General features: G+C 36.1%; 1 protein-coding gene across 1 annotated transcript; it reads right to left on the bottom strand.

Annotated features, from left to right (window-relative positions):
* Window positions 1-9,143: 9,143 nt before the first annotated feature.
* LOC131801365 (cytochrome P450 6g1-like) lies at window positions 9,144-10,819 on the bottom strand. Its single transcript, XM_059119942.1, has 2 exons — window positions 9,527-10,819; window positions 9,144-9,465 (listed from the first exon to the last, which is right to left on the bottom strand). The coding sequence occupies exons 1-2, from the start codon at window positions 10,769-10,771 to the stop codon at window positions 9,175-9,177; spliced, it is 1,536 nt and encodes a 511-aa protein (XP_058975925.1). The 5' UTR covers window positions 10,772-10,819; the 3' UTR covers window positions 9,144-9,174.
* Window positions 10,820-12,177: the final 1,358 nt, after the last annotated feature.

Below are 12,177 nucleotides of genomic sequence, written 5' to 3'. Positions count from 1 at the left end.
TCAACGTTCTATTCCATTCAGATTTGGTACATCTTAATATTTCCCTCAACACAAGATCTGTAATAAAGATGTTAGGAATCGAACCACCCCTTCTGATACCTCCCCCCACAAATGCGCAAAGTTTTGAATAGCCAAAACGATCATAAAATCCAAAATAAGCATTGCATTCTTTTTTTATTTCACACATCCCATTATTTCTACTATCACAAGATCTGCTGTGAAGATAGAATATATCGGTGCACCCTTTCTCGTACCTCCCCCACAAAGGGTCAAAATTTTGAATACTCATGAAGCTCATAAAACACGAAATTATCATCCGATTCCATTCAGACTTGGTACATCTAAATATTTTCATGAACACAAGATCTGTTATAAAGTTGGTAGATATTCTAGTACCTCCCCCACATAGTAGAGCATCCAACTCTATTCAAATTTCACACATACAAACATTTTTCCTAATACAAGACCTGTTGTGAAGATGATAGATATCTGCCAACGCCTTCTGGTACCTCACCCTTTGTGGTTCATAATTTTCAATATATTATTTGTCAGAACTTGCAAAACCAGTCAGCGATTCTTTACAATTGGCTATATCTACATATTTTTCTCATGATAAATATAGAATTTATGATGTCGCATAGAATTGGATATAAATGTTCGATTTTTTGGCCATACCAATATTTTTATCTGTATTAGATGAAGTATGACAAGTAAAAAAGCAGAGTGTTCGGCCGGGCCGAACTTTGAATACCCTCTACCATTTGGCACGAATTAGAATATTTAAAAAAAAAAAATAATAAAATCCATTAAAATTCTGTTAAAATCTTCAAAATACCATACAACGGAAGGTGCCTACATATGGGGGGATATACGATATCGTGGACCTATATAGACCAATCTATGTTTGGGGGTAAAGCACTCACAAAGAACTCCTTGTGTGGAATTCCAGACAATTCCATTGGAAAATGTGTCTGAAATCATTAAAATACCGATTATGGGGGGGGGGGGGGGGGTGCCGTTGTATGGGGGCTATACGATATGGCAGACATATATAGATAATTCTCTTCCAAGGGATAAAGTAGGGACAATGAACTCCTGGTGTGGAATTTCAGACGATTCCATTGGAAAATGTGTCTGAAATCATCAAAATATCGAATATCGGACGGATAGACGGATGGACAGGGCTAAATCGTCTTAGAATTTTACGCTGATATATATATATATATATATATATATACTAGCTGAACCCGGTGCGCTTCGCTACCCCTTTTGATTTTATATGCATTCAAAATTTTATTTACGAATATATGTTGGTTAAAAAAAAAACAAACTTTATAATTAAAAAAAAAAATTATTGCACTACTTTAATGCGTAAATATACAAAACCATTAGAAAAACAGTAACATGACATATATACACGAAGGGTTTGTCCTTCGGATTTATTTATTTCATAGAAAATACCAAGCGTGCAGTAAACTGCAATCTTTTGAAGTTGAGTGGCATTTCTGTTGCAATTAATGAATTCGAGATAGCAACATACTTCGCCGTAATAAGCGTATTTCAAATTAATTGTTGTGTTGTTTTTTAGTGTTAGCCTAAGGCGTTGTGGGTCAATGGTTCTTATTAAAATCATATCCCAATCTGATCCGATTTAAATATAATTTTAAAAAAATTACTTTTACACCAAATTCCGCCACACCTTTCATATTTCATTGAAATTGGTGCGTCAAATACGTGAAATCGGCCGAGAATATATATATGGGAGCTATATCCAAATCTTAACTAATTTCCAATTAATTTGTCACATTTATTATTGTAACCACACATATGTTAGCTATACCCAAACCTCAACAGATTTCAATAAAATTTGGCAATTTTTTCTGGTGCCAGATTTCGTCTTTCTCGCTTTGGGTGCATCAAATATGTGAAATCGGCTGAGTATATATATGGGAGCTAAAATTAAATCTGAGCGTATTTGAATATAATTTGTCAAATTTATTTTTGTACCAAATTTAGCCACTCATGCCGAATTTCATTGGAATCGGAAATACGTATCGTGTTTTGTGCATCAAATATGTGAAATCGGCGGAAAATATATATGGGAGCTATATCCAAATCTGAACCGATTTTAATATAATTTGACCAATTTATTTTCTAATCAAAATCCCGTTACATATTCCAAATTTCTTTGGAATCGAACATACATATCGTGCATGGTGCATAAAATACATGAAATCGGTCGAAAATATATATGAGAGCTATATCCAAATCTGAACCGATTTTACTATAATTTGACAAATGTATATTCGTTTTAATTTCCCCTACAGATTCCAAATTTCATTGAAATTAGAGATACATAGCGTGTTTGGTGCATCAAATACATGAAATCGGTCGAAAAAATATATGGGAGCTATATCCAAATCTGAACCGATTTCAATATAATTTGAAAAATTCATTTTTGCTCCCGATTCCGTTACTTATTTTAAATTTCATTAAATTTGGACATACATATCTTATTTGGTCCACCAAATACATGAAATCGGCCGAAAATATATATGGGAGCTATATCCAAATCTGAACCGATTTCAATATAATTTGGGAAATAAATTTTTTTAGATAAAATCTATCACACGTTTCAAATTTCATTGAAATTGGGGATACATAGCGTGTTTGGTGCATCAAATGCTTGAAATCGGCCGAAAATATATATGGGAGCTATATCCAAATCTGAACCGATTACAATATAATTTAGCAAACTTATTTTGTTCCAAATTCCGTTACACATTCCAAATTTGTATACTGTATCTTTAACCGATCAATAGATATGTGCATATAAAATCTAAATTTTTGGGAGGTACCTCCGATTCTGATGATATATCTCCAGTTCCAAGTGGAAATTCAAAAATGTATATAGCCTATGTTACTTTCAGGCGATGTTGCAGTATATATGGAAATTTTCAGAAAAATCTATTCAGCAGTTTTCGAGTCCATAAATTACAAACAAACAAACAAACAAACAAACAAACAAACGTACAAACATTTTCCTCTTTTATAGATATAGATATATATATATATATATATATATATATATATATATATATATATATATATATATATATATATATATATATATATATATATATATATATATATATATATATATATATATATATATATATATATATATATATATATATATATATATATATATATATATATATATATATATATCATAATTTTTTCGGTCCGATACGAAATGGACAATATTGGCCAATTCCTTCGGAATCTACTTCATAGAGGCTCAACCATTTGAATAGTCATAAGAGAAGTCCAAATATATTTAATAATCGAAAATTGGCTGAGGGTATACATCAACCGACTGATACTTTCTACGAAATTAGTCTATTTTTTACAACGTGTTTCTAAAGACAATTTTATTCTTCAAACAATCAAATATTTATTTTTTTATTTTTTTTTTTTAATTTGTCATCAAAATTTTAAAAAAAAAGTTCTGTTACAAAATTTTAAAATTTTTATTTTATAGGTATTTCTTTTTCATACGAACTCTCGTACAAGCCACAGACAATCGGATCTGCCCGCCCCATCCTGCATCAATACAACATAACGACGATTTTCATCGTAGCCTGATGTGGCACAAAGAAAATCCCCCGTCTCCTTACTTTGCAAGGCAATGGAACGTTGTACCTCACCTAGATTGGCTTTAGCATGGGGCCACACAACCTGCCACCACTGTAGATTGATTTTATTCCCTGGACCAATCCAAAAAAATGGAGCTTGATTTTCAACATCGGCGTAGAGATACTTGAAACTCGAACCATAACGACTAGCTATGGCTATGAGACCGGAGCCGTTAAATTCCACCAAAAAATGACCATCGGAGTCTGTGGAATTCTTGTTTTTACTCCAGGTGAGTGGTAGGCGTCTGTTATTGTCGGGTCCATTTTCACGCGGAGCATATAGAAATTCCCAGTGGCCAAAATTTAAGAGGCCAATTGAAGATTGCCGCCATAGCTGGGAATAGAGCAGGATCAACTCTTGAGGCAATTGCTCTTTAAATCGATTTAAATCTTCTTTAAGATCTCCGCGTATGGATTTTGAATTTAAGAGTTTGCTAATAGCAAAAGCTAATAGTGGCTTTAGGCGTGGATTCTCTTCTATGTGTAAGCTGTTCTCTCTTAAGAGCGATCTGATAGCCAAAACTTGACTTTCTTCACTTCTTTGTTGCACAATTTGCTCGATTAGCTCTTCTTGGTTAACAAATAAATAAATCTCTGCGAGAGTACGCTGCCATAGTGCCTCCAAAATACGCTTATCAAATCGTGCGATCTCTTCCAATAAAAGCTCCAATTCAGAATAATCTTTCAGCGTCGATGTTATGAGAGCTTCTTCCAGCTGTTGACCTACGACTGCAATCAGTTTCTTACGTATCTGGTGTACGAACAACAGACTACAACGATCTTGATCGGCGACAAGTTTTTGCTGGAGACGCTTGTATAGATCAATCAGCTGCTTTGCTTCCAACTGGCAGTCGTTGTTGTTGGCATCAAGCCAAAAAGTTTGAAGGGTGTGAGATGTTGTTGGTTGTTTTAGGCAGAAACTTAATTCCGCACTGGGTGGCGAAGCATTGACAAATGTATGTGGTTGTTGTTGTCGGTAGAGGATGTTTAAAACTGAATACGCGATTGTCAAGCGAAAGAGTATTTTAGCTACCGCAATCATCTTCGATTGAGTTTAACTTTGGAACTGATCTGAGATATTTGATTTTGAGTCAATTCATGAAGCTGCAATATCCTCTTGGAATACTGGAAGAAGAGCTGAGAAATATCGCAAGAAGGTCATTGTTTTGCTCATTGAGTAGAGAGGCGTTGTTAATAGGAGACCTTTCGAAGACAAGACTTTATAATAATTTTTACCGCGTGGCGTTCTTTGAAGCCATGACCATGGAGAATAAAATGCAAAAAATGTGAATATTTCAAATAATATTTTTTGAAAGACCAACATTTTTTTTTTAACTAAAAGTGTTTTTTTAATTATTTAAAAAAATCATTGATTACATTTTTTTTTTAAGATCGAAAGATTTGTTTTAAACATTATTTTCAAGTAGAGAGAGAGAGGTATATATAATTCGATACGGTCAAAACGTGTTTGTTCGAAATAACGGTTTTAGACCCTAGGTCTCTTTGGACCAAGACCGTTTCAGGACATTTGGAGTCGATCTAGCCATGTCCGTCCGTCCCTCTGTCTGGCTGAATGGTGCGCACGATAATTCTCGAAGGAAGTATCCGATTTGGTCCAAACTTGGTACATTGTAATATTTTTTTCAAACTTAGATCGAGTCCGGAGATGGACAATATCAGTACACTCCTTCTGCTACCACCCCCATAAAAGATCGAAGTTTTCAAGAAATATATTTTCTACAAAGAAAGAGATAATTCGATTTTGCTCCACTAATATTTGCGTCGGTGCTAGATCAGGTATGAAAAATGGACAATATCGGCCCACTCCATCAAGTACCTCCCCGCAAATGGCCAAAATTTGAAATAATTACAACTCTCATAAAATGTGATGTAAGAGTCGGATTGTCTTCAAATTTGACACATCCTAATAATTGTATTAAACCAATGACTGGTGTTAAGATGGAATACATTGATCCACTCCTTCTGATACCTTGCCCAGTAAAGGTCGCACTTTTCAAAAAAAAAAAAAATAAATAATAATAATAATAATAATAATAATAATAAATAAAAAAATAAAATAAATAAATATATAAATAAATAACATAAAATAAAAATAAAATAAATAAATTTCTGCACAGAAATAGAGCCGATAATCCGATTTTGCCCCAACTTTGCAAATCCTAATATTTGCCAGTTCTCGGTCAGGTACACAATACTGTTGTGAGGATGATTATTTTTATATGTGAACGACTTCTGGTACCTTACCCACAAAGGGTTACAAACTTTAATACTTTTATCTGTCATAGTTAGCGAAAGAAGTCAGCGGTTCTTTACAACTTGCTATATCTAAATAATTCTCTCGACTAGAAATCTGAGATGAATATGGAATTTATGATTTCGTATAAAATTGGATATAAACGTTCGATTTTCTTGTAATTTTGCCAATACCAATATTTATATTGATATTAGATGAGTTATGAAAAGGATATAACTCGGTCGCACATTTTAACATCTTTTTAAAAATTATCACATGTCTCATATAAGGGAAGGAAGAAAGTAACCAATTTACAGGACGAGATGAAAATACGGCAACCATCTTCAGAATGCTGTCATATCTAAGCCATTCGTCCGTCAGCTGTTAACATTTTTCCAGTGCCAGTTCATTGTATTGTTTACAAGCGTAAAAAAGCATTTTGGTGAGAATTTTCCAGAAAAAAGTTATTCGTGATGGAATTCAGGCTTGAAAGTGTGATTTCTTTATATTTGGCTGGAAAACCACAATTGGCTATCGTTAGAGTACTCCAGCATTTAAATGTGAATAAATCTCTTGTGGCTCGTTACCGTGATACTGGTAGCGTAGCTCGACGTCAAGGAAATGGACGGAAGAAAACAGCCACTCAACATCAGCAGAAATGGTTCGAAAAGTAAAGAAGCTACTTGATCGAACACCGCGTCGCAGTGGCCGAAAAATGGCTCGTGCGCTGAACAAATCGTAATATTCCATTCGGCAAATATTGAAAAATGAGTTCGGGGTAAAGCCGTCGAAATCTCAAAAAGTGCACGAACTTACATCGCAACAGAAAGAAAATAGACTCAAAAGAGCTATAGAGTTGTTTCGCTTGGCCGAAAGTGGTGAACTGTCCAATTTGGTTTTCTCCGATGAGAAAACATTCGTTGTCCAGTAGTTTGTAAACCAACAAACAAATTAAACGTATTTACTTGCCAAAGAGGTCAGCTGAAAATGTGCACCTTCGGTTGGCCACCAGAACTCAAGCGCCGGCCATGGTGATGGTGTGGGCCGTCGTAACAGCCGATGGTCGCTCTCCGCTCGTATTAATCTACCGTGGCATCGGAATAAATGACGAATATTATCGCGAAAATATTGTGGAGGGTGTATTTAAGCCATTGGCATGCAAACAATTTGGCCGCAGACCTTGGAAATTCCAACAGGACTCAGCACCATTACACTACGCGTCAGCCAAGAATGGTTACATTGAGATTCCTGGCTTCATTTCCAGCACACAATGACCATCAAAACCTTCGGATACCAATTGTCCTTTGGACTATTGTGTCTGGAGTATTTTGGAAAGCAAGGTTGCCACTAAAAAATACCAAAGTGTCGATCACCTCAAGCAAGCACTTCGCCGGGAATAGGCCAAAATACCACAGAGCAACATTCGGGCAGCGTGTGACGGTTTAATTGGCCGTTTGAAGGTCATAATTCGTGTCAAAGGTGACAAATTCGAACAAATCTAAACGTTTTCTAAAACTCGATGCTGTTTCCGACATTTTTTGCTTTCATTCAATAAGATTAAAAAAAAAATTGTAAAATTAAGGCGTTTGACTTTGTTGCAGTTTTTTTATCTCACCCTGTAGTCCAAACCTGGCACATCGCAATATTTATATGATTTTTATTGAGATCCGATACGAAATGGACAATATTGACCCATTCCTTCGGTACCTTTTCCATAGAGGGTCAACAATTTGAATAGCCGTAACAGAAATCAAAATATATTTAAAAAATCGAAAATTGGCTGAGGGTATACATCTGTCGGCAAAACCGACTGATACTTATTGACTTGTTTCCAATAAAATCGAGAAAAACTTTAAACAAAAACTTTATACCTATATAAAAAACATTATACCTTACAACACTATGTGTTGGGGGTATTATAAGTTTGATTGGTCCAAAAATTATGTAACACCTCGAAATATTGGTTTCCCACATAGGAAAGTATATATGGATCTCCCTGGCTCGCAGTCCGCCCGTCTGTCCATGTTAATTTGTAATCAAGCTACAGGTCGCAATTAAGGCCCGAATCTCACGAAATTAAAAATGGAGGTGGGGTTAGGGTCAGAATAGAACCCTGTTGGTTTTGGAGATGGGGTTAGAATGTACCAAAAACAGGATAAGACTTGGTTTTGCAGTTGATCTACAGGTCATAATTATAGACCAATCAACGCGGAATTTTGCATGAAGATAGAGTTTAGGACTGTACAGAAGTGTACAATGGATGGTCATCGGACCACATGTAGCGGGTAAAATAGACAATAACATATGTAAAAAATACGAAATTTTCCACTAAACCGCGAATATTTATACCCTACCACCTTGTGGTTTAGGGTATGTATTTTTGTAAACAAAGTACAGTTCGCATTTTTGCCCTATCTATATGCAATTTTGCACAAATCATTTGTTTGGCCCAAGGACGAACCCTATTGAAATTGGAGATAATCCGATTTGCCGATTTGCCTTTTATTGTGCACTAATCGTGTAATATCAGTTCGAATAGTATGGAATTTTGCACGTACGATCAGATTGAACCTGAATACAAGTATGCCAAATTTGATTGAAATCGGTTCAGATATAGCTATAGCTCCCATATATATGGTTCATCCGATTTGTTATTTTTGTCCTCCGCAGCCGTAATATACACTCTGCAACAACAATATTTGGGGAAATATATCAAATACAGCTCAGAAATATCTTTGCCAAATTTTATCGAATCGGTTCAGATTTGGATATAGCTCCCACATATAACTTCGTCCGATTTACTCGCTTAAAAATATGCCAATAAAAAAGAGAATATTTTTTGTTACAATTTTTTTCAATTTTTGTCACATTTCCAACACGTTTAAGGTATCACATGGTCGGCCCCGCACGACTATAGCATTTACTTACTTGTTTTTGTTAATTTTCAAGGATTTTCAGACTAACTAACTTTTTAAATCATAATTGTATTCTTTATGGAAGTGCTTCTCCAAGATTTCGAAGACCTCTATAAAGTTCTCGGTATCTAGCTGCAGAAAACCACCAAAGGTCTTCTGTCGTTAAAAGACCCCACTGGGCCTTCTATTTTTAGAAGATCTCTCCAAGGAATTTTTGCTATTTCTGTGGTTGTATTTTGAAACTGAATCCTCTAAAAGTGTCTCTCATATGTAAGATCCGAAAATATATTTTCTCCTCGATGTTATTTTATTCACTCAAATCAGTATCCTTTACAACTTCCAAATGAATGCCACCCTTAATTTCAAATAATATGGACTTGGTTTCAAACTCAGGTTTAAGGCACGTCCGCTTGCCAACTCGAACACTATGACGATGCAATAAATGCACCAGACCACATTTCATCTGGAGCAATGCCAAACGGCTGCCAATGCAATTGTGGGGACCCATGCCGAAGGGCAAATACGCCATGGGATTTAGCGTGGATTTGTTTTCGGGTACAAAACGTTCCGGATCAAATTTGGTGGGATTGGACCAGTACTGGAAAAAGGAAAATGTAAGTTATTCCATACTTTTTTCCATAAAAAAAATTCCGACTTACCTTAGGGTCATAATGCAAACCAAACAGCGAAATATAGATGGGCATATCATTGCTTAACTCAAAATCACAAAATGGCTTCAGTGAATAGTCGCCAGATGTTCCCTCTGGCCTCTGGTATTTCCTCTCCAACATGGGTAGCACCGGGTATAAACGCAATGTTTCGTTGATGACCATATCCAGGTATTTCATATTGGTAAGATTTTCATAGGATATTGTTGAGCCCTCTTCTAATGCAAAGGTTTGCCGTATCTCCTCTTTCAGTTTCTTCTGCACTTCCGGCTGTTTGGCCAATTCAAAGAGAGCATTTGACATGGTCGTAGAGGATGTATCTGAACCGGCCGCAATAAAAATCGCCCCCTGGGCTATTAAGGTTTCCATAAACTTATCCACATCTCTGCCATCGTCGGCTGCTTCCTCGCTCAGCTTGACTAACATATCTATCAAATCATTGCGTGGCAACCCACTGAGCTCTCTTTCCTTGATGGCATGCGTTATGGAGTCCCTGAGAAAATCCTCCGTTTTCTTATAAAACAACTTGGAACGAAACAGACGAGCCATCTTGGGAACGAAGAGTATAACCATAAAATCAATGGCCCTTTTGAGGTTAAAATAAGACATTAATGCGATTTCCTTCCACAATTCCTCGGAGGGATTTTCCAGAGAATTCGATTTGAAACCCAACAGAGTGGTGGCCACAATATCACTGGTGTAACGGGCACAAAAGTTCTTCATCTCCAGCGGGTGAATACTTTTCTGTTTCACCAAATACTCTTCAATATTTTTCGCCACATTTTGTATCAAAGGGTACATGTGTTTCAATTTGGCACTGGTAAAGACAGGACTCAGCTTTTGGCGCATTTCCCTCCACAATCGGTATGAGGTGTAGAACATCATTTGTCCGCCAATGGGATCATACTTTACATCGATGTCATGGAAACGATTGTGAAAACAATCGAAATCCTTGATCAATATTCGTTTAATCAATTCCGGTTCCTTGATCAGCAAAGAGGGACGATAGAGACCATAAATACCCACCACCGGTTTATCAGCAAAAGCAGGATCATCGTAGATTTTCTTTAAATGATAACCGAAGTTTGTTTTGAACAAAAGAAAATCCAATAGATTTCCACTGAATATTCTACCCGGCAAACTTGGCACTGTCGGATGCCGTTTCCAAAAACCATATTGAGATTTGAACAGAATGTATAGGAAAATTGCAATTATTCCAAGCCACCACATTTCCATTGAAATCCGTTTCTATTGCTTGAAGTCTAGAGTTGTACTGGAGCTTTGGCTGTTGGATGTTGTATTTAGATTTTGACGAAACGTGCTGTTAGCCAAGCCAAGTTGATTGTACTCAAAATTGCTTTTTTCTATATTCGTAATTTAGATTCCGACACAGTGGGTAATAAGAGCTGCAGGCAAACACAAATTGTAAGGTATTATTTAGAAGATTAATGGCACGTTACTGTACTGCTGTCATTTCCAAGCCACTTGCCCGACAGCTGTTAACATCTCGTGAGCTGAACATATTGCAATATTCCATTCGCCAAATATTGAAAAATGAGCTCGGGTTTAAGCCCTTGAAATTCCAAAAAATTCAAGAACTTACACCGCAGCAGAAAGAGAATAGACACAAAAGAGCTAAAAAGTTGCTTCGCTTGGCCGAAAGTGGTAAATTGTCGAATTTCGTTTTCTCCGATTAGAAAACAATCGTTTGTTAAGGTCTTCGTATAGCCCATATATAACGATACCTACCTATATTCGGCACTTTGATGATTCTAGCGACATTATTCACCGAAATCTTTTCAAACTTCGTATTCGTAGTTCGTAATGGGTACTACAGCCTGTCTTGTATAGCCCCCATATAACGGTACCTCCCTATATTGCCCATGTAGGTCCGCGTCTTCGCATAGACCCCAATGTTAATGTAATTCCCTATTCTGTAATTTTTAAAAGTTTTTTTTTTTTTAATTTCGAGATTCCTTCCTTCTAAATAATGGAGGGTATTAAAAGTTCGGCCCGGCCGGACTTACAGCTACTTTACTTGTTTTTATACCCTACATCACAAGGTGGTCAGGGTATTATGTCTTTGTGCATTTGTTTTGTGACAGGCAAAAGGAAACGAGATAGACCCATAGTTCATTTTGATGATCTGCATAGAATCACATTATTAGAATTATATTCTGAGTCGATTTATGCAAGTCCGTCCGTCTGTCCATGTATTTTTGTAAACAACCTACAGGTCATATTAATTGCCCGAGCAAGATAAAATTTTGCACAAATCATTTGTTTGGTCCAAGAACGAACCCTATTGAAATTGGAGATAATCGTTAAAAACTTAGATATAGCTCCCATATATATCTTTGTCCGATTTGCCTTTTATTGTGCACCAATCGTGTAATATCAGCCCGAACAGTATGGAATTTTGCTCATACAACCAAATCAGGCCTGCAATTAAGTATGCCAAATTTGATCGACATTGGTTCAGATATAGATATAGCTCCTATATTTTTCATCCGATTTGTTATTTTAGTCTTCCGCAGCCGTAATATGCACTCTTTAACAACAATATTTGGGGAAATATATCACATACAGCTCAGAAAAACTTTTCCCAAGTTTTAACGAGATCGGTTCGGATTTGGACATAG

Source organism: Musca domestica, unplaced genomic scaffold, assembly GCF_030504385.1.
Source record: "Musca domestica strain aabys unplaced genomic scaffold, Musca_domestica.polishedcontigs.V.1.1 16, whole genome shotgun sequence".
NCBI lineage: Eukaryota > Metazoa > Arthropoda > Insecta > Diptera > Muscidae > Musca > Musca domestica.
This window is presented reverse-complemented; position numbering and strand designations above follow the sequence as displayed.

Excerpts from the sequence above, each read along its gene's own strand:
- LOC131801365 (XM_059119942.1), bottom strand. The coding sequence starts at position 10,771 with ATGGAAATGTGGTGGCTTGGAATAATTGCAATTTTCCTATACATTCTG. Across the intron at positions 9,466-9,526 it reads GTTTGCATTATGACCCTAAG|TACTGGTCCAATCCCACCAA; the intron begins GTAAGTCGGAAT and ends TCCTTTTTCCAG.